Source organism: Hakea prostrata, chromosome 3 (genome assembly GCF_041222555.1).
Source record: "Hakea prostrata isolate BN-2017 chromosome 3, UWA_Hpros_2, whole genome shotgun sequence".
Classification (NCBI taxonomy): domain Eukaryota; kingdom Viridiplantae; phylum Streptophyta; class Magnoliopsida; order Proteales; family Proteaceae; genus Hakea; species Hakea prostrata.
This window is the reverse complement of record NC_142602.1, coordinates 69,464,354-69,487,650: the sequence shown is the minus strand read 5'-3', so window position 1 is coordinate 69,487,650 and position 23,297 is coordinate 69,464,354. Positions and strand designations below refer to the sequence as shown.

At 38.4% G+C, this 23,297-nt stretch overlaps 1 protein-coding gene across 8 annotated transcripts; it reads right to left on the bottom strand.

The window, feature by feature from the left end:
• LOC149022904 (uncharacterized) lies at nucleotides 1-22,559 on the bottom strand. Of its 8 annotated transcripts, XM_089150788.1 has the most exons (6): nucleotides 22,354-22,559; nucleotides 21,112-21,345; nucleotides 20,657-20,795; nucleotides 20,096-20,323; nucleotides 1,218-2,440; nucleotides 3-1,109 (listed from the first exon to the last, which is right to left on the bottom strand). In XM_089150788.1, the coding sequence occupies exons 4-5, from the start codon at nucleotides 20,140-20,142 to the stop codon at nucleotides 1,237-1,239; spliced, it is 1,251 nt and encodes a 416-aa protein (XP_089006914.1). In that variant the 5' UTR covers nucleotides 20,143-20,323; nucleotides 20,657-20,795; nucleotides 21,112-21,345; nucleotides 22,354-22,559; the 3' UTR covers nucleotides 3-1,109; nucleotides 1,218-1,236. The 8 variants fall into 8 exon arrangements, with proteins under 8 accessions (XP_089006916.1, XP_089006914.1, XP_089006915.1 ...); XM_089150790.1 differs by having other exon boundaries at nucleotides 1-1,138; nucleotides 20,096-20,795; XM_089150789.1 differs by lacking the exon at nucleotides 20,657-20,795.
• Nucleotides 22,560-23,297: the final 738 nt, after the last annotated feature.

Below are 23,297 nucleotides of genomic sequence, written 5' to 3'. Positions count from 1 at the left end.
CTCAGTTGTATGATTTTTCAGATGTCAATTGGGCCGGTTGTTTAATCATTCATTGTTCAACTACTGGGTTTTGTACCTTTTTGGGATCCAATTGCACTTCATGGAGTGCCAAGAAGTAACCTACGGTGTCACGTTATAGTACTGAGGCTGAGTAATGTACTCTTGCTTCCACTGCTGCCGAGCTTACTTGGTTGAGTTTTTCTTTGGGAAATTGGTATTCCTCGACCAACTTCATTGTTTTTTGATAATATGATTACTCTTCACATGACATTGAATCCTATGTTTCATGGTCGCGTGGAACACATTGGGCTTGATTATCACTTTGTGCGTGAGAAAGTGGCCGTAGCCTCCCTTTGTTCCTTCTCTCTGTAGTCAAGCGACTTCCACGGTGTGAGTTTGAGGGTCTATGTACCAGACCTGGCATTTATAAATTTGCAAAATCATGCCCTTGTAAACACCCTACCATCATTAGTCATTACCATTAGGTGATTTTCGGTTGGCAATGTTGGGCACTCTTGTACCAGAGTAATGTATAGAAACACCCATAATCACCAGAGGGTAATGTATAGGGAATGCCCAAAATCATGGCATGGTAATGATTCAGAGTGAGGTGTTTACAAGGGCATGATTTTACAAATTATAAATTCTAAAACCCTTAAATGTAAATTCCAAAAAGGTACATTTACAATGGCATCAACCACCTGAACCATTTTGGATAGGGATGAGCATGGCTTGGATAAGAAACAACACCATTTCTAATACAAAAACCTCTAAAGACTTCCAGTCTATCCTCGGCCATGAGAGTTTTCCCCTCTAAAATGGAGAATAGATCCAGGGCAAATCTATTGTTGCAATTCTGCCTAAAGCCAGCAATGAGTAAATATCCAATTCTAAAAATACAGTTTCTCACAATGGCAAACATAATTAAGAATGCTGGAACAAGAACTGGATCAGTATGACTAAATAAAGATAATGGTTTATAAGAAAGAATCCTAACATATTTACAAAGCCCCGCCACTTGTTGAAATCTGAAATTTCACTAACCAACTTTGGGCTTTTCATCGGGCTTAGTGAAACCATGCATAACCTTTCTCATTTTGCAGGCAATTCTGCACAATGTTGAAACAATCATAGTAAACTAGCCATTAAAAGTTGTTGAGAGTAATTTAGGAACACAACTCAAGTTAAGCAAGAGACCATGAAACCATAGAAATTACCAGAACTAGGCTCTGATCATCATACTTGATCTTCATTAGGCCTGGATCGTGTCAGCCTCCTACGCCTCCTTGGTACCGGTGGAACATCTTCACCAATATCACTAGCCACGTTCCAGTCATCATCATCATCTTGCAGACCCAAGAGGTTCTCACCCCATAGGTTACGGCGACTGGACAGTGAGACAGATGAACGCCGATGCCGAGTCCAAGCCCTTGAAAGGCCCCTTGGTTCCCCACCTGGCGCAATCATCTGAAATAGAAAGAATGTGGTCCACCATGGACCACTGCCTTCACTTGAGTTGCTTTCCCTGTCTACGGTGAGCCCATCTCCACTTTCAATTACATAATCCCCAAGGACGACGGCTCCTGGCATCGCAGAACGAATGGCGCTTACAATGTCACCATATTCTCGTTGATACTCGAGGTTCCGCCAAGCTCGTTGTCTAGATGGGTCAGCATCAGAAGGTCGTGTTGTTGGGTGGACCCTCCTAGCATGCCTACGAAGCTCCCTGTAGTTTCCAAAGAAAGAGCAGGACTCCCGAGAGCAGCTCCTGCGTTTGAGGTCAAGATACTGTCTAGCCTCCTTTGCAATTTTCCAGCCACATACAGTTCCCCGGCACAATGGGCATTTCAAGTTCAAGACAGGATCTAATAAATTCCCCTCTTCAAAACCATTTCTCTCCCTTGATGGCTCATCTGAATCCATCTCTACTACATCATCAACTTGTATTTCTAAATTCCTATCAGGTTCTTCATGGCTATCTACTCGAGCTTCCAGTGGCCTGGTTAAAGTTCCTTCATTATTTTCATCTGAACTATAATGTTCACGAACCTCTTCTTCCAAGCCAGTTCTCATTCTAGTACCTTCTAAGTTAGGTTCCAAACGTTCAAAGTTAGGCTCAGAACTATGTCCTTGACGAGGACTCAGCCTGAGTCTTAAATTGTCTCTATTTTCAAGGAAGGATGATCTAGACCATGAGGAGTTGCTTCTAGGTTCACCTCTCAGCTTTTTAAACCGATCCAAACAATTGGAGTGCCTGTAACTGGTGTCACAGATGTAAGACCTGCAGCCTTTGTCATGTGAACTACAGATTAGGAGAACAGCATTGTGTGGATGGTCCATGCAGATGGGGCATGAAGCTTCATCCCATTCCTTGTGCAGGGCACGGATATCTGTTGTGACAGTGGATGTGCTCCCTTTCATATCTGTCATCTTGGCTGTACTGTATTTAAGTTATTTGAAATATTAAGCTTATCAGAAAAAAATTCCTATTAAATAGAAGAGAATATGATGAAACTATAAGTGAAATGCAGTCATAACCATGTCCTGTTTACAGCAAAGTTGTTTGCTGTAATACATATTCCACATATCACCAAATATTTGTAATGACATATCCAGAATTTTCCACAACCAGAATAAGAGTGTTCAGACCGACCAGTTGGGTTTATGACATGGAACGAAAGAACAGAGCATATCAACTCCCAGTAAACTGGATCCATGAAAAACCATGTTAATGGGATGTCACCAATAGGGGAGAACAGGAAGAGAATTGGGAAATACCCACACCATCATATACCTTACAGGTAAAATAGTACCTAAGACAAACTACTTAAAACACTTTATTTTCTTAAAAAGCTGAAATGTATGGGAACACGCTAGGTACATTGAGTGCCCGATCAAAACCTAACATCAAACCATGTAGAGTATGTAAAGGCAATGGCATCCATTATACCGATGGCAGAGAAAACTGATTCCTTTTTTTTCTCTCTTTACAGTTTCATAGGTTGCACAGTAAGTTTATAATTTTTAATCCCAAATAAGTACTTCCTACACATAGAAAACCTGAATATTTAGAAGAAGAAAAAAAAACAATTTTCTTCCAGATTATGAAAGACTCCTCAACTTGTATTTTATTGTTATTGCAACATCCAACAAGAACCTTCCCAATAACCCTATGAATACCTTCAGAAGAATAGATAGAATAATAACAACTAAGGTGAAATGTTAAGAAGGAAGAATTCAATTGGATTCATACAGAGTATAAACTACTTCATGAGACAATGCAGGTCAGTCTCTGTACTGTAAGCACTCTTCCTGACATAAACCAAGCAGAACACTCCCTCCAATGCTATTAAGGTGAAGTAGTACAGTACTACTTTCATGAGTGAAACAAATTGTTGGTTTACTCTGAACCAATTGGAATATTGACTTCTGTAGGGTTGAAGGTGGATGCTGGAGGCCTAACTTGCATTTTCCTATGGTTGCTCCAATGAGTTGATTGATTGTGATAATGTGCAGGCCATGAAATGGTTTAATTGTGACTTTAAAGATACTCCGATGAGATACAACTCATTTGGAGAAACAGAACCTCATGCTGATTTTTTCTGAACCTGTTGATTAACTTGAAAGCTGAAATTTGGCAAACACTCTCGATAATGAGTTGGCTACAGAAGTGGAGAGGGAATGAGAAATGAGGAAAAAAGAGGGGGCGGGAATAACAAACTTATCTTTTATTTGGCGTACTAGGATATAATGTAATTTTTTCTAGGGATAGGTAGCAGATGGCTAATTCTTGTTGCTGCTGCATTTGAAGCTTTCTTTTACCCTTCAATAATTTTTATTTTTCTGAATTGATAAATAAATAGTTGGTATCTGCAGCTAAAGCTAAATTTCACCTATGAGCTGTTGTTAAGTCCCATTGACTATCAAAAATGTTGCGAATTCATAATTATTAATAAATGAGCTGAGGGTTTTCTATTTTGTAAGATGAGAAGCTTTTATGATAACTATAACTCCACACTTCAGTATCCCTTGTCTAGGTACGTGATCCAATTAATTGATAAGTCTTCATTCCAGAATTCATATCAACAGCAAAACAATGATTTTGCACACTGAAACTAATAATAAAAACCCTTGGCTAAGGCTCCAGTGTTGCACGTGGAAGACACCATCAAGCAATATCACAGCCCTTCCCAAAACAGTAATAAAATAAAAATTCCATTTTTGTCCACTCTTCCCAAGTCCACTCTACAGTGTGAATCTAAATCTATTTATACATCAGGAATGTTAAGGATGAGAAGACCACAATTGTTGCTTGGAAATGCTCTCCGTGCCCCCCTCTTTTCCTCTCTATGAGCATGTGCATCACAACCTGCCAAGGCACACACAGCCTAGGGTTTTGGAATTCTATAGCCAAACCAGAAGAGAGTGGTGATGAGTAGAAGGTAGAATTGACTAGGGTTCTGGGAAACATAAGCAATTAGAGAGGGGGGGGGGGGAGACTGGAAATGTTTAGAGATTATAAACAGCAGCCATTGATATCATGGTGGGAGATCTCGCGAGATATCTGGCGAGATCTGCGAGATTGCAGATCTCGCTCGAGATCTCGCCCATCTCGCGAGATCTCGCCAATATCTCGGCGAGATCTCGCTAACGGGACAAAAATGCATGCTTTAGAGGCTTTTTAAAGCCCCTGTCTCACTCGAGAGAGGCATATCTCGCCTCTCTCAAGCCTGTCTCTATCCTCTATCTCGTTGGAAGCATAATTTTGGCCGGAAAACTCGATTTTTGGCCGGAATTTGGCCGGAATTTGTTGGGGATTCAACATAGCAACATCATCAACTCATCTACAACAACAAATTCAAGCATATTTGTAGTGATTCAAGCCTATTTCAAGGGATCTTCAAGATTTTCCCCCAAATTTAATTTTTTTCAAATACAAGGTTTTACAATGATTGTATGAGTGTGATATAAATATATGTTGATGTTTTAGCTTTGATCTACACTTTCATGGAAAAAATTTTAATTTTCTGTTATTAATTTTTTTTTAATTTTCGTATTTAAAAAATATATTATCTAAAAAATTAAAATTAAAGATTATAAATAAATACTTATGATATGAATGTGATTATTATTTATGTTAAACTAAATTTAGAGGGCTACAATCTCATGTATTAATATTTTGATTATCATGCTTGCTGTATTTATTTTTATTTTATTTTAAATAATTAAATAAAATAATTATGAAAAATAATATTTTATTAAAAATTTATCTTCTTTTTTTTTTTTAAATGATGCTTATATTATGTAGTTTATTTTAAAAATACAAACATGTCTTATTGAGCATTGTATATATGTTATCTTAGAACAAAGTGTGTTTTGTTGTTTTATAAATTATTTTTACATAAAATAATTATAAAAAATAATATGTTATTAAAAATTTATCTGTTTTTTTTTTTTTTAAATGATGCTCATATTATGTAGTTTATTTTAAAAATACTAACATGTTTGTTTGAGCAGTGTATATATGTTATCTTAGAACAAAGTGTGTGTTTTGTTGTTTTATAAATTGTTTTTACATGTTTTTATGTATCTAAAAATTATTCTAATGATTATTTGGGAATATTCATGACTCATGTATGCATTTCGGACTTTCGGTCTGTACATTTGAATCTTAAATGGCAACTAGTGGGAGTGGCGACCGGTAGTGGGACTCGGGACATTGCTTGGCACATGGGGATCCACCGATCGGCGACAGAAGAAATCCCGATGCAAGTATTGCCTCAAGATTTTGAATTCGGTGGTTCAACCGATTAAAGCAACATTTAGCTGGTGGTTATAAAGATGTTGCCAAGTGTCCCGGGGTTCCTTATGAAGTGCAAAAGCAATTGCAGACTTTAGGGGAGGAACAAAAAGGACGAGATGGCACAAAGCAAAGGGAATTTGAGGATACGGTCTATCTAGACCTACTCTTGATGTTGATGAGGAGTGGCGATGATGAGAGAGGAGGAGGGTTATGGGTGTTAAGTCACGAGCCAAATGGAGCAGATGAAGGCTGCAATGGAAGCTGCGGCGGTCCTTACATGCTAAGAGTGTGAGGCAATATGACGAAAGGGAGCAGGTGGTTCGAGGTCGGGGGCATCCATGCCACCTAGACATAGTTTTCAGGGAACTGAGGCTGAGAGGACTGCAGGAGGAGGAAGACTAGACTTATGATTCCACATTTAACCAAGACCCTCTTCCACATTTGACCAAGACCCCTCCCTCTTCCACATTTGACCAAGACCCCTCCCTCTTCAACCAACAAGACATCTATCAAAGAAGCATTCCCTATATGTTTGCTGGAGGTAGAGAAGGCAGTAGGGAGGAAGAAGCTAGGTTATCAATCAGCAAATTCATGCTCTATAACAACATTACAGCCAATGTAGCCAAAACACCATACTATCAGGGGATGATCAATGCAGTTGCTAGGGCAGGTGTAGGGGTTAAAGGCCCAACAGCTTGGGAAGTAATGAATAAATATTTACCCAAGCTAAAGTAGGAGGTGGATAAATACATTGGTTCATTAAAGGAAAAATGGAGTACATATGGTGTTACTGTGATGGCTGATGGATGGACTGGTCCTACTAAACAGTCCATCATTAATTTCATGGTGAGCTGCAACGGAAAGACATCCTTCCTTAAGTCAGTGGATGCCTCAGATAAGATCAAAGATGCTGACTACCTTTACAAGCTTCTTAGGGAGGTGGTCCTCGAGGTAGGGCCAAAGAATGTTGTCCAAATTGTCACAGATAATGGTGCTAACTTCAAAAAAGCTGGTGAAATGTTGATGAGGAAGAAGAGCAGCAGGATCCACCTCTTTTGGACACCATGTGTTGCTCATTCGATTGATCTTATGTTGAACTTGGGGAAAAGAAAGTCAATCAATACTGTGGTTGAGAGGGCTAGAAGGGTAAGTAATTTTATTTATAACCATGGTTATGTGTTGAAGATGATGAGGAACCACTGTAACGGTGATCTAGTCAAACCTGGATTGACTAGATTCGCCACCAACTATGTAGCTCGGAAAAGCTTCCAGAAGAAAGTGGTGGGTCTTCGGCACATGTTTGCAAGTGAGGAGTGGTTTGGTTGGCGTGGATCTAGCCATCCTGATGCAGTACTAGCCCAACAAACCATTGCTGATGATTCCTTCTGGAGGCAGCTGAGTATGACATTGGGCATTATAGAGCCTATTGTGTTTGTTTTAAGGATGGTGGATTCGGAGAAGAAGCCCACAATGCCCCACATATATGCTACCCTCCAGCAAATGAAAGAGTTAGTTAGAGCTGCTGCCCCTAGCACCTTCAAATCCTACGAGAGGATCATCGATAATAGATGGGAGACGCACTTGATGCATCCTTTGCACTTGGCTGGTGAGTCACTTTTAAGTCTTTAAGTTTTTGTTGTATACTTTAATTTATATTCTTTATTTGTTATTTTATTTGTTATAACTTATAATTTATAAACAAGTAAACAACCAAATCACTAAGTCACTAACCAAATTTTTTATTTCCCGAATGCAAGCTTACTACCTCAACCCAAAGTACCATTACAAGAATGATCTGGGGCTTGATGTAAAGTTGATGACTGTGGTGCAAGAGGTGGTGGAGAAGCTTGTGTCAAATTCAGTCATGCAAGGGACAATTAATGGAGAGGTGAGAACTTATTCAATTGTTTCTTCAACTTCTTGCATTAGTGCATTAAGCATATACATAATACAATAATTGAAGAATTGGTGTACAGATCAGGGAGTTTAGGGATGCCTCTAGGAGTTTTGGAAAGCCTTCTGCAGTTGCAACTAGGAAAAAACCTGATCCTGGTAAATAGTTCACTACTCTATAAGTCATTAAGTCTATAAGTCTATAGACTATAACTCTATAAATGATAACTAATAAGTTATATAAATATAAAGATTTACTTGCCTAATGCATTCTTATTTTTGGTTATACAACTGACTGGTGGTTTCTATATGGAAATAGTGCGCCAAATCTCAGGGACATAGCAATTAAAGTACTCTCACAGACTTGCTCAACCTCTGGTTGCGAGAGGAACTGGAGCACCTTCTCACTCATCCATAGTAAGGTACGGAACAGATTGGGGAGTAAGAGGCTCGAGGACTTAGTGTATGTGCATTACAACATGAGATTGAGAGTAGGGCACATACAAGATGATATAGATGACGACAGTCGTGAACCGATTGAGTTGACTGATATATTCCACGAGCCCCCCGCAGAAGATGAGGAAGATGATGTCATACATCAGTTGGTTAGGGATCGAGGTGGCCCAGTGCTGGATGGGCCAGAAGGGCAGCCTGATTCTACCATTGCTGTTGCTATGGGCCCAGATGCTGTGGCTGAGCACCTATCTTCTGATGAGGGTTAGGCTGCTATAGCGGCATCAGAAGGATCAGTTGTACCATTTGTGGAGCCAGCTGGTCGACTTGAAACAACTGAGGTGACAACTAGTAGTGGGGATTCAGATGATGCCGATGATACCAGACGGCCAAGTGGCCCAAGTCAGCCATCGAGTTCAAGTCAGGCTGGTAGTGTTTCTGGTGGAAGTCAGCGTCAACAAAGGGAGTCACCTGACTCACCTCCACCAGGTCCGAGTCATCCGAAACATGTGAGCCACAATTCCCCTATCTCTCGGACTTATAATAGGAGTAGGAAGAGCAGATCAAACCAGGGGCAGGGGCAACCGAATGATGATGCGAGCATGCATGATCTTGAATTGAACATGGGAAGCATGAGCCTAGATCAGAGTGATTCACAACAGCAAAGCTTGTCATCGGGATACCAATACGGGGATCACAGCACCGGGTCAGATTACAGTGGGTATTCTTCTTATGGAGGTCATACTATTCCTCAAGACCCTTCACCTAGAGAGTACACATATGGGAGTGAAGGTGGGTTGTTAAATGAGTGGTTTAGAAACCCGTACCCAAATACTCAACAACTGTATGAACAACAACAACAATGGCTCTTTCACCCACCCACGATTGACAGTTATCCCAGAGTGCTATTCCTCCAATATTCTGACATGCAGACATATACTGATCATATAAACCGATATGTGACATACTTTAGTGATCAATTGACTTGGGAGTCATATGTGGCCACCGTTCAGAATCAATTGATGCGGAATGTTGAGTGATACTCTTAGTCTTGTAAGTTGTAAGTTGTAAGTTGTAATCTTTTTAATTCTTATGGTTGTAAAATTTTAAAAACATTTAACAATTTATTACTTTGAATTTTTGATAGTTTGAACTTTGAACTTTGATCACTTGTTGACTTGAATACTTGATGTGTAATGTTATTGTATTTGTATATTTGTATTTGATACTTGATAGTTGATAAATGATGACTCATTAACTTGAAGTCTTGAATTACTTGATATCTTTACATTACATGTTGTCTCTGACTCTCTAAGACTCTAACTCTATTCTCTAAGACTCTAACCTTGCATCACAGAATTTCGATTTTACACATAGGGTCGACTTAGGAGACATAGTTAGGGTTATTTTCTCACAAATCTAAGGCCACCAATGTGTTCAAAAGGCCTTAAATAGGCTAAATACCAAGTTTCAGTCCAACCAGAGCCCTAAAACCCACCGAGATGGGCCACCGAGACTACCGCCAATTTTTTGGCATTTCTCGACCGAGATCTCGCCATCTCAGTCGAGATCTCGGTTTTTTTAGTGGTGAGATATCTCCCACCATGGTATTTAGCGGAACAAGAGCATTTAAAAAAGCAGGCGAAAGAAGTCTTAAACTAAGGAAGTTCGAGAAGGAATTATTACCAGAATAACAAGAAGTTTATAGGAGAGAATTCAAGAAAGTGGGGAAAAAATGGAGATCTAGAAATAGATGAGAAGAATCAATTATGAAAGATAAGAAGATACCCTACTCATAAATGAAACTAAGCAACAGAAACCACTTTAACAAACTCAAAATCTATATTCAATCTCCTGTAGGCACACGTGCCATTAGATACAACTTATATAAAACTCTCAAAATATGACTCCTAGTCCTACTAGGACTAAAACTTGCCTAATCCTAACACAACTCAAACCACTACTAAATTGACCAATGATAAACAGAAAAAACATAAAAAAATCTCTGAACTGACTCTGAATAAAAGATTAGCTACAGCTTCAGAAATCATATCAACACCAAACAACTAATGAGAACTTCAAACTCCCTAATGCCAGTCATATCGTCAAGGTCATATCAACACCAAACAACTAATCAGAACTTCAAACTCCCTAATGCCAGTCATATCGTCAAGGAATTCTTGAAGGAAATTGTGAGCATACATAGCCCACCCAGCACTACAGTCAAATCGAGATGTAAAGCTCATGAGCTATTTCTGGAAGACCCTATGACTGATGAAAAATACAAGGCCATTCTCGACTGCCTTCCACCCCCAGACAAATGGGCAGATTGAGGTGGTGAACAGAAGCTTGGGTAATCTACCTAGGAGTTCGACAAGGGTTGCGAGAAAGCCTGACCAGCCTTACTAGACAAAGCAGAATTTGCATATAAAACAGCTATGTTAACAGGACCACTGGCAGCACCCCATTTGAAGCACTTCTAAGGTATACAACCCCAGAAATCCATTAATCTTGTGCCACTACCAGCACAGACCATAATCAGCATAGTAGAAGACAAATTCCTACGGTACATCACTGAGGCGCACATACATGTCAGAAGGCAAATAGCACTCAACGATGAGATTTACAAAGCCAATACAGACAGAAACAGAAGGTTTGTTGAGTTCAAGCCTGGATACATAGTGATTAGTGATAGTGAGAGTCATTCCAGAAAGGGACCAACCAGGTGTCCATACCAAACTCCACCCCAAGATGGGCCCATACAAGGTCATTAAATGTATTGGCACAATTCCTATGTGTTAGAGTTGCGCCCTAACATAGGCATTAATAACACCTTCAGTGTGGCTGACCTATATCTCTACACAGGACACCACTCTAATGAAGAAGACTCTGAACACATGCCGTGGCTGCCCCAACTAAAGCCCCAAAGCAGACTTTATCGAGGAAGTACAAGATGATATGCATATTACTTAAGAGGGCCTTGCTACCATTTTCTCCTTGTTAAATGGAAGGGTAAGCCCAGTAGTGAGAGCACTTGGATCCATTCAGATGACTTCAAGAGACCTGACACATACTAGTACGAAAATTATATGGCATTCACCCATTCACTGGAGATGAATGTTTTCAAGAGGGAGAGAGCTGATTTAGGTGACCTACCCCAATTCAAGAACCAATGCCAAAAAGAAGCCTCAGGCTTGCTGCCCAGCATCATAAAGAAGCCACTAACTCATAATAAGCCTTCTATTTCTGTTAGTCAATCTATTAGGACAAGTCTATCAAGAATAATGTGATAGGAAGAATGACAAATCAAACCATACTTGGTTAACAATAACAGCGAAAAAAAAAAGATCTTCCCTCTTGAGTGAACCCATTAGGAAACAAACAAGCAGCGATTCTTTGGGGCATATATCGAACACAATCTTTTCATACATTTACACACATAACAAAATCAATTTTTAATGTGGAAAACCTCCAGAGTGTGAGGAGGAAAACCCACAAGACCGTTGTCCACCCAAAAATCCACTATCGCCAAATCAATGGGAATACAAGGGACTTCTCTAGATAGAACTAGAGGGATACCCACAACTGTCAAGAATAAATACTTCTTTGCATAAATCATCAATTATATAAACTGTAAAAGAAAGAAAACAAGAAACTAAAAAGGATCTCACCAAAACAGAAACAATAGTGGCATCACAGTCACACTGAATTAAAAACCTCAAATGGACAATCCAACCATTTAAATTGAAGAGCAAGTAGTACGTACTTTTTGTCCAAAAATCAGCTTAACTGGACAACAAATGACCATCTAATGATCAATGAAAAATGGACAGTATATCTCGATTCTCTCCAAAAACGGGAATTACTTAGCTGTTATCCTAGTTTAAGTCAGTCTTCAAGTCCTAAATTCAGATGAAAGTGGTTTGTTACAAGTTGAACTAACACTTGATGGAGGAGGCTGCAGGATGACTCTTGCAATAAATACCTTCAAAATCTGGACTTAGGGTTAGGGTTTTACAGATCTAGGGCATCAAGGGATAAGGTTAGGGACTGGGAAGGAGCTGAATTGGGTTGAAGTGCTGATGTGCATCCTAAGATGATGGATCTGTAGTTTAGGGAGATTCTAACGGTTGAATGTCAGATACGGATGAAGGTTTATGGGTATGGAAAAGGGCTTCAATGGGGCTCGAATCACAATAGAAAATAAAAGGATGGAAAGGGTAATGAAACAGCTGCTGGCTTACCAGTTTACTTGGAGAATAAAACCTTGTAGTGGATTGAAATGGAAGGGGGACAGAACTAGGCAGACTGTAATCACGACCGAAGAGCTTCTTCAATTGAAAACTGGGGAATTTCTATCACTCTAACACCTGGAGGTTCCTTACCATTGCTGGAGCAATCTCTTACTTACGCAGTCTCTCTATCTTAAGCAAACATACATAGGCAGTAAAAGTCAATCTTATCAATCTGAAATCTGAGCCACTATTACATGCTGAGGAGCTTATTTATGCCTTACAATTGCTCTAGTTGTACTTCAATAGAAAACTGAATTGCAACATAAATCTAATCATAAACACTAGCCTAATAAGGACAATTTAATAAAGGTGTATTAGGTCCATGATAAGGTCTATTTAATTAAGGTGCATTATGTTGGGTTTGAGGTTTCTTTGGAGGATGGCCGCATTGCTCAAGTAAGCCCATATGGTTGAAGACCATATAAACCATATGGAAGGGCATGTTTGGCTTTTTCTATGACTCCTAAAAGGAAGTTTATTTGCTTTATTTTTGGGAAAGAAGATCAAAAAAGGAAAAGAAAAGAAAAATCCAAAACAGAGAAGGAAAAAAAAGTGATTCCTATTTCTGGAGAGATTCTGCCTGTTTTTTCATTTAGTATTTCATTGGATGGTTATTCCTTGTCCAATTAAGCTGATTTTTGGACAACAGAAGTTGTGACTTCTTTCTCTTCAATTGCAACAATTGGATTGCCCATTTTAGATCTATAACTCAGTGCAATTGGGACATCACTATTGCCTGTCAATGTGTGAAATGTGCTTATGATGTGCTTTGCAGAAAAATTGGGAGCGCAAGCTTTTGTCCACTTCATGTCCGATATATTGCCCAAAGAATCTTTATTTGCTTGTTTCCTAATAGGGTTCACTCAATAAAGGAAGATTTCTTTTATTATTATTGTTAATCAAGTATGGTTTGATTTGTCACTCTCCCCATTAGAGTGGTACCAGAGCTTCCAAGTTGGTTGCCAGAATATGTCTTAAGTTGAAGAATGGAGACTAATTGAAGGAGAACGGTAACTTTGCATGGATCAATTTATGATGTTCGGAAAGGCAGGATGGAAGATCTATATGTGAAGGATTATTATCCACCAATTTTTTTCTAGTGAGAAAGATGCAAATTAATAAATAAAGAATAGACAATTTTTCATTGGTACGTATGTGACTACATCAGGCAATAGGTGGATGACAATGTTTTAAAACACATCAGTGGAGAGAGGCTTGCACACATTTTGTGGTTGAAGATTGAACAATTGGACGCTCAAAAGACTGGGAGTAATAAATTATTTTTTGTCAAAAAGATGACAGCTTTGAGATACTAGATGGGACTCCAATGAAAGATCACTAGAATTCATTTCAAGGAATTATTAATGAATTGATAGCTATGGGCTTATGACTTCTTGGTTCTTTGGTGAACTCTTAGGATACATAAAAAATCATTATCTAACTCAACTCTAGATGGTGTAATCTTAATGGATTTAGCTAGAAGCTATATTTCTGAATGAAGAGATGAGAAGAAAATCACATGGTACCTCTTCACAATCAAATGTTGCAGTTACCGAGAAAAGAGGGAGGAACGGGAGTAAAGGCCAAAAGGATAATGGTTTGCAAATGTTGAGTGTTACCATTGTAATTTGAAAGGTCATACCAAGAAGTATTGCTGGAAGTTGAAAAACAAAAATAAAAAAAGGAAAGAAACAAAGAGAAGAAAGATGATGGCAAAAATGATGATTGACTGCCACCATTTCCAATGATTTTCTCATCATATATGATAATGATGTTGTCAATCTTGTGCATCATAAGACTAGTTGGGTGATTGATAGTGGTGCTTCCATTCATGCTTTGGAATGATTTCTTTGCATCTAACATACCAGGTGATTATGGGTTTCAAAGATAGGCAATGATGGTCTGGCCAAAGTAATTGGCATTGACGATGTTTGTTTGGAAACCAATACTGGCACAAGGTTAATTCTCAAAGATGTAAAATATGCTCCTCACATCCGTTTGAATTTAATTTCTACAAGTAAGCTTGATGACGAAGGGTTTAGTAATACCTCTAGTAATGGCCAATGGAAGCTCACCATAGGTGCTATGATTGTGGTATAAGGTAAGAAGATTTCAACATTGCTTCATGCAGATAAAGCTTTCTAAAGGCAATATAAATGCAATGGAGGATGAGAGTATAGTTGAGTAGTGGCAAAAGAGGCTTGGTCACATGAGTGAGTTGGGAATGATGGTGCTGTCCAAGAAGAATCTTCTATACAGATTTAAAGAAGTGTGTTCGTTGCCTGATAGGTCAACAAAATAAGTTTCCTTCAAAAGTTCCTCTTCTTTAAGAAAGAAAGATGAATTTGACTTGATACGTTCAAATGTATTTGATCCTATAAAGACAAAAACTCTTTGAGGTTCCCTTATTTTGCAACATTTTTTCATGATCATTTAAGGAAGTTATAGGTTATACTTTGAAGACAAAAGATCAAGTGTTCAACGTATTCAAGCAATTTCAAGCTTCAATTGAAAGACAAATTGGAAATAAGTTGAAATGCACTCGCACATATAATAGGGAGAGTACACAAGATCATTTGATGTTTATTGTAGAAAACAAGGAATTCGGCATCAAAAGAAAACACCAAAGGCTCCTCAGTTGAATAGTTTGGCTGATAAAATGAATAAGATATTGGATGGAGGCTTACCCCTACTGGTTCTGCACTTGCAGAACTGATCTCTATTAATATTCTGTCACTCAGAATGTAAATTGATTGAACATAATTTAACAGAACAATAATTCTGTAATTTAAAAATTCTGCAACTTCTCAAGGTAGAAGATGAAGGGCAGGGCTTCTAAGGTTAGGGAAGCAGGGCTGAATTGAAGGAAGTAACAGTAGGAGTTGTTCCTAGGGATTGTTGCAATCCTAATGGGGTGACAAGGACCCTAAAGGGGCACCGAATCAGGAGTTACCAAGGGTGGGTGTGGCTGCTGTTGCAGGTAAGAAGAAAGGGGAGGGGAGGGGTAGGGTTTGGCTAAAACTACAGGGGAAGGGGATGGGGGTATTTGCGATGGGGATGGGATGGTTTCCTAGGTCTAATCAAGAGGGGTGGGGGAGGAAAGGCTACCGTGGAAGGGGGAGGGAATTCTAGGGTTGCACAGGAAAGGGGAATGGGTGGGGAGGTGCTGTATTTACTTGGCTGATTATGGCCTGAATGCTGGAATACTTGAAGGCTTGAATGCTTGGATGCTTTGAAGATTAGAAAGCTCAATAAACAACCGTAGGGTCCCCCTCAAAGGAACCCTGCCACCTCTTGGCAATAAACACTCAAATCTTTATTCAATCAAATCTGAAATTTACGTTGGACTAATTGGCTATTTATGGCCTTCAAAAAGAGACTCTAACTTCAACCCTAGATTTGGAATCTACAAAAAAAAAACTTAATTAAACTTTAATTTGACTTAAAAAACACATACTAACTAAGATAACTTAGGACTCAACCAACACAACTTTAAATCAAAATAAAACTCTTCAAACCTAACCAACTCAACTTACTAATTTGGACTCAACTAAAATTCTAGAAAAAAATAAGGGGAAAGCTGCTCAAAATATCCCCCCCCCCAACCCGAAAGGGGTTCGGCCACCTTAAGATGGTTTCTTGGAACCATCCTGAGGGCCCCATCTATGGTTTCGGCCAGGGTGTCTTTGTGTTCACATCATAAGGATGTTGAGTTTATGGAGGATAGACCATAAAGTATATTGACAAGTTAGAATAGGCAGTGCATAAATGTAGTGATGATTTAACTTATTCAGATCCAACTCCTCTGAGTGGTGCTAGAACACGTTGGAGATGAAGTTCAAAATGATCAACAAGGCACAGATGATGCAAAGGCTCCCATAAAAGTTGAGACAATGATAGTTCTCAAGAGCAGTCACCAATGCCAAAAACTCCATCACCTATTCCACTCAAGATATCTACTAGTGATCTACTAGAGATCAACGGGCTCCCACACGATATTCTATTGATGAGTATGTATTATTAACAGATAGGGGAGAATCCATGTGCTTTGAAGAAGTAATGGAAGATGCACACAAGAATGAGCCAATTAAAGCCTTGCAAGATGAGATGAGATCCTTGCATGAGAATCATCTCTTTGATGTAGTAAAGTTGCCTAAGGGCAAAAGAGCTCTAAAGAATAGGTAGGTGTATACAGTAAAACAAGAACACCCTTTACATCTACAATAGGAAGCTAGATTGGCTGTCAATGGTTTTGGTCAGACAAAAGGCATCGACTTTGGTGAGACATTTTCTCCAGTTGTGAAGATGTCATCCATTCAAGTTGTTCTTTGGTCTAAGAACCAGTTTAGCTTAAAGGCTGCGAAAATGGATGTGAAGACTGCCTTCCTTTACTATGGTCAAGACAAGGAAATTTAAATAGAGCAACTAGAGGGTTTAAGGTGAAAGGAAAAGTGGATAATGTATACAGGCTGAAGCAAAGTCTTAATGGCTTGAAACAAGCACCGAGATAAAGGTATAAAAGGTTTGACTCAATTATGGGGGAACAAGACTACAAGAAAATTTTTATTTAAAAATTCTTTGACAATGATTTTATTTCTTTTGCTTTATGTAGATGATATACTAATTGTTAACAAGAAAGCATCCAGAGTTGCTAAACTGAAGGAGTTAAGCAAATCTTTTGCTATGAAAGACTTGGAACCAGCAAAGCAAATTGTTGGCATAAGAATCATTCAAGACAAAAATGCAAAGAAGCCATGGTTATCTTCAAGAAAGTACATTGAAAAGGTTCCTCAAAGATTCAAGATGGACCAAGCTAATGTGATTAGTTCTCTTGTTACTCACTTTAAAAAGAGCTCTAAATCGAGTCCTTCAACAGTTGAAGAAAAGGAAGAGATTGAAAGAGTTCCATATGTCTCTGTAGTTGGGAGTTTGATGTACACCATGGTTTGCACAAGGTCAAACATCGCTCAAGCTATAGGTGTAGTTGGTCGCTTTTTGGGGGGGGGGGGAAATCTAAGAAGAGAACATTAGAATGCAGTCAAGTGGATTATGAGATATTTTCGTGCTACTTCAAATTTGAGACTTTGTTTTGGAAGTGAGAAACCTCTTTTGATTGGCTACCTGGATGCAGATATGGCTAGGGATGTTGATTCTCATAAATCAACTTAAGGTTACTTGATTACTTTCTTTGGTGGTGTTGTGACATGGCAATCAAGATCATAGAAATATCTTACTCTTTCTACCACTGAGGCAAATTCCACTGCAGAAACAGAAGCTTACAACGAGTTGCAATGGATGAAGCGTGCGCAAAAGCTTGCTTTTAAACAATAACCATATGCGTTGTTTTGTGACAATTTAAGTGCTACCCACTATGGTAAGAATTTCACTTTTCATGCTAAATTGAAGCATATTGATGTGAGATTTCACAAGATAAGAGATGTGTTAGCTTCCAAGTTAACAAAAATTGAGAAAATTTATACTAATTATAATGGCTCCGATATGTTGACAAAGACTTCACCAATGGAGAAGCTTGATCTTTGTTGTTTGATCGTCTGGTTGGCGAATCCCTCCACATAGTTAAGAGGGAGAGACTCATAGGTTTTAGGGTTTCCTCCATATGGAGGATGGCATTGTTGAATAAGGCCTATATAAGAAGGTCTAAATGACCTTGTGGATGAGAGACCGTAGGGTCTATAAAGCCATATATGGAAGATGATATGGTTTTGGGGAGAAGAATGTGCAACGGATCTCAGTTTTGGATTTTACAATGACTTATGATTTATCAATTAAGAACACTTACCATAAGAAGAAAGAGGGAGCATTTAGTTTTGAACAGAAGTGGGCATAACATACAACCAAAAACATCTCCTCCTTACTAGAATGTTTGATAGATTTTTTTAGGTAAGGATTACAACTTTAGACCTCAAGGGAGCCTAACCCCTCAACATAGAATGGTGGGCATGGAGATGAATCGCATATTGCAAAATTGTAAAACAGAGAAGTTTATAGTCGTAAGGCGTGGTGGAGCTTAAGAGGAGAATCCTTGAATCGATTTGGTTGAAGTGATTAAACAAGGGAAGTGAAACTTTTACATATATACTATTATGTTGTGGAATGAGATAATTTGTTTTAAGAACCCAAATAAAGAACTCCTAGGTGAATTGAAAGGAAAACAACTAAACCCTTCTAGTGACTTGGATATGGGATCAGGAGATTCAAGCAGCCATTAAGACGTAAGATAGTTTTAAGATATGGCCAAGAAGCAAGGAGGTAAAGAATATCCAAATGAAATATATTACATAGAAATGAACCCAAAAGGATTGTGGTGAAACCAACAGGGTAAATATAAGAAGCTTTTTATACCAACCTAAGCACATAAGAAGGGGGAAAAGCTATGCATAACATAGGGAGAATGAGACAAACGAAGAGTAGAGACTTTGACAATATTAGACGTATTGAAAATAAAAATGGTCAAGTACCAATCCATTAAGAAGAGATGGAAAGGGGATTTCTACAGCCAACTAAATGAATTATCTATTAAAGAATGTGTTTGAGGTGTTATTAAAAAAAAAGGGCTTTGAATGTAGGTGAGACTAAAAGCCCAGACGATGTCCCAAAACAAGCATGGAAGTGATTAGGAATTTATGGTTTCTCTTGGCCAAGTTGTTGATAAGATTATGACCCCGGAAGAAAATACTAGATAAAGGAAGAAGAATTATAGTGGTCTTGATCAAAATAGAAAGGAGAAATTTAAAATTGCTATAAATAAAAAGGAATAAAGCAAATAAGTCATACTATGCAGTTTAGGAGAGGATTATTTAAACCCACTTGAGAAAAGGAACTATTACTTTGGAGAACTAATTTGGTTTTACACCAAAATGATCCATGATAAAAGATATCTCTAACCCAAGAGACTCATGGAATTCTGACAAGGCGATCTCCATATGGCTTTTTGGGAGGCAGGAGGAATCTCCATATGGCTTTTATCGAGCTAGAAAAAGCATAAGACTAAAGCCCCTAGACAGTCTGTTATATACTAGAGAAGCAAAGGGTTTCCAAGTACATATGTGAACATATTTAAGACGTGTATGATGGAGTAATGGCTGACTGGCTGGTGTAACAATTGTCAGGAAGGTCAAGGAAGTACATTCCCAACTAAATTGAGTTACATCAAGGATCAGCCTTAATCCCTTATTTGTTTCGTTGTGTATACTTTTTGCTGATTTTATTGCTTTGGTGGATGAGACAGAGCAAGTATCAATGCCAAGTTGTAGTTGCGGAGATCAACCTAGAACAAAAAGGTTCGAAGACATCGGAACAAAGACATAGTATATGATGCCTAACTTCAGTTACACTATGACAATTTAAAAGGTGTGGATGTTGACAATAGAAATTCCACAAAATGAGTATTTAAGATATTAAGAATGTGACATAGAGAACGAAGATGCTCACAGAATTAAAATAGGATGGTAGGTGGAGATGTCAAAAGTATTGTGTGATTGGTATCCCTATCAAGCTCAATGAAAATATTTTATCAAACTCCTATTACCAGTTATGATGTATGATGCAGAATGCTGGGGAGAGTTAGTCAAATAGCTAAACTAAGTATTGTAGAGATGAGGATGTTGAGCTGGATGTGTAGAAAACTCACAAGAATAAACGAATAGCAATACTAGAGTTGTTTTGAAGTGGCTTCATCACACAATAAGCTAGAGAAAGTGATTTGAGATGGCATTGCCATGTGCGATCAAGGCCTCGGGATGCTTCAGTACAAATAAGTGATTTAATTCCAATTGATGTAGCTAAGAGATACAGACCCAAGATTTTCTGGTGGTAGTGTTGTGGTTGCTTTTGTTATTGTACTGTAGAAGCAGGGAACCTGAAACCAGAAGGAAGGAAATCAAGACTGAATATTTAGATATATGATATAAAATAGTGGGACTTAACCTATTCTCACTATTTCTGGTTTTCCCTCCTGCCCACTCTCCAGTCTCCACAAGCACTTCTCTCAAATAGGAACATGTGAGCAACAAATTCAGTAATTCACTAAAGACACCTATGAACATCATTCAGAATCCCTCGAGCAACTCTTTCTTATGTAATTCCATAAACTCAAATAACCAGCTCCCTATCAACTCTTTTTTATGTAATTCCATAAACTCAAATAACCAACTCCCTACTCCCCTTCTATTATCCTTTTCTGCTAGACGACCTGTATCAGCGGATTCGAAGTCCATATCCTTTTGCTCGCAGCTTCATTGCTAGCTGAAAACCTATCTATTGCTTTTTTTGAAGCGGACAATTCGATTCCGCCTCATCAGCGTCAGCCTCTGTTGTCAAGTCAGTTCTCCCTACAAAAGACGATAACTTGCACAATGTTGGACAAATCCAATGGTTTACCACACATAAATTAGAAAATGTTCACTCAATTGTTCCCATTATGAAGAAAATAATCAATGTTAAGAGATCAGCAACATAGATAAAAAAAACTACAGCACTGTAATAAGAGGAATGTAAGCATATGTCTGATGACAAATATAAAACAAACATTATAATTTGTGCATCGACCAATCAGCCAACCAAATCAAGGCATCTGAATAGAAATCTACAGCAATGAAATGATGTTAATTTCTCACACAATTTTTTCCGAATGATATCAATACTCACCCAGGGAAAAATCTCTGGATCTTATTGGTTTACTTGTAGCTTCTGAATCCTTATGATACTAGTCAGCTTGTTTATGTGAAAAGATTGGGGAACACAGAATCCAAGTCCCGAAATAATTCTCCAAAGAATGTAACAAACAATCCACACTAACAAAATCTTGAAGAAAATACAGCCTTGGACTAAAGCATTAACCCCTATCTCACGATCCACAAAGTCCCAATTGAATCCTAAAACCTGCACTTACACGGCGGAAAAAAGATAGTTATGTACACATTATTCTAGAAACGCAAAAGCAAAGAATAACGTGATCACATCTTGACCCAACAGAGAAACTAAGAGAGGAACAAACATCAAGGCTTGTGTACAGGCTCATTCTACTCAAAAAGCCAAAAGTGAAAAAGAAGTGAAGTTTGAGTAATGGGGTGAAATGAAATCAGCAGCTACATTTCAAAAGAGTTCAACACAAGTACTTTCTTTTAGGAAGAGTTTAATATAAGGTGAAATAAAAGATTAAAAAAACAATATCAGAAAATACATTAGCTGGCCTTTTAGGAGATACAAATATATTTCAGGGAAAAAAGAAGCCCCAACTTCACAGGCTATCACCCTTGACCAACAATTGATGCTAATACAAAACCACCGATCTCATCAATTCACACCAAGCAGGGGAAATTTTTTTAACACAAAATCCCCAAAAATGCATTTTTGTCCCATCGATAAATTTTTACAATAAATATAATAAATGATCTCCTTCACAAGAAATCAGATTAGAACACGAGATACTGTTAAGGACCTAGGGAGGATATTCTCCACTGCACCAAACTGAAACTTCTTGAACAACAGCATCAAATCTATGGATCTATCTGTAGATCCATAAGCCAAACACAAACAACGTGCCAAGTTTTGTCTTTCCCTTTTTCATGGGCAACAAGTAGTTACTTTCCCCCAGCAAACGCAAGGGATCCAGCTCCAAAGCCCATACCTAACCCTCACTTTCCCCAGATGCCTACCAATTTGATCAGAGAAAGAAACCCAACATCTCCAGTTAGAAATGGATCCAAAATCCATGCTCAAAGCAACGACATAACCATATCGAAATCCCCAATTAGATCTATAGACAAAATTAGTGACGGATGCCAAAACACAAGATACAAATGCAAAACAATGAATTAATTGACACACTTAATTAAACCCATCAGATTTTCAGATTGTACATGGGGAAAAAAAAGGTACGAATTTTACAATAATCGGTGAGGGAGAAAAACTTAGGATCCACTGATGCAGAGTTCGTAACCCCTGCAATTTCGGGAGAGGTATGGTGGTGGAAGATATCCACGTTCTGTTTGATTTGAGTTTGACTATTTTATAATCACAGAAGAATAAAACTTTTCCTTTCTTTCTCTTCTCTATAATTTGATTGAGAACAATAATGAAGATCGTCTTCTAAATTAAAGTTTACCATTTTACATAAGAATTTATTCCTGTATCCAATTTATAGCCCAGCAATGGAGATCCACATCTTCTAACTTTGAGCGGTCAGGAGGCGTGACGGCTTAGTAAGCAATCTCGCCGCTAGCGTGTCCAAGAGCAGCAAATTAATCCCATACACAGTGGTATATTTGCAGGAAATGTTGTGCATAGTAATGCATTTTTGTACCAAATGATTGGCTGAGATTAAAATTTTAATTTTAAATTTTAAAAAATTATCAATAGTCTTGTATTTATTTTTTTTTTCAGCCAATCATTTAGTATATATGTGCACTGCTATGCATAGTAGAGGATATTTTCTCATTTTTGCAAGTAAGGCTACAATCACGGTACATTATGTAGCCGATTTATCTGAAATATTGCTATTTTGGCAATAAGTCGGCATGTCGCTAAAGGGCGACACAAAACCGGGCTTCGATACAACATCAACCGAAAGTCGTCGAAAAGTTGCCGGAAAATCGTCGAACCGGAGAGCTATCCGCCAAAATCGAACTGTCACCGCCAAGTCTTCACCTTCTCTGACTCTAACGACAGATAAACTTCACCACTTCTGTTCTTCTTCAATATCTCTCTCTCTCCCTCTCTTTCTCTCACCCTTTGCCAGCGACATCTATTTTCAGATCTTCTTTCTCTTTAGTTTTAGGTGAAGCAGAGCCCTTTGCGCTACAAATTTCCGGCTGGCGAGTCTCCCTCTCTCT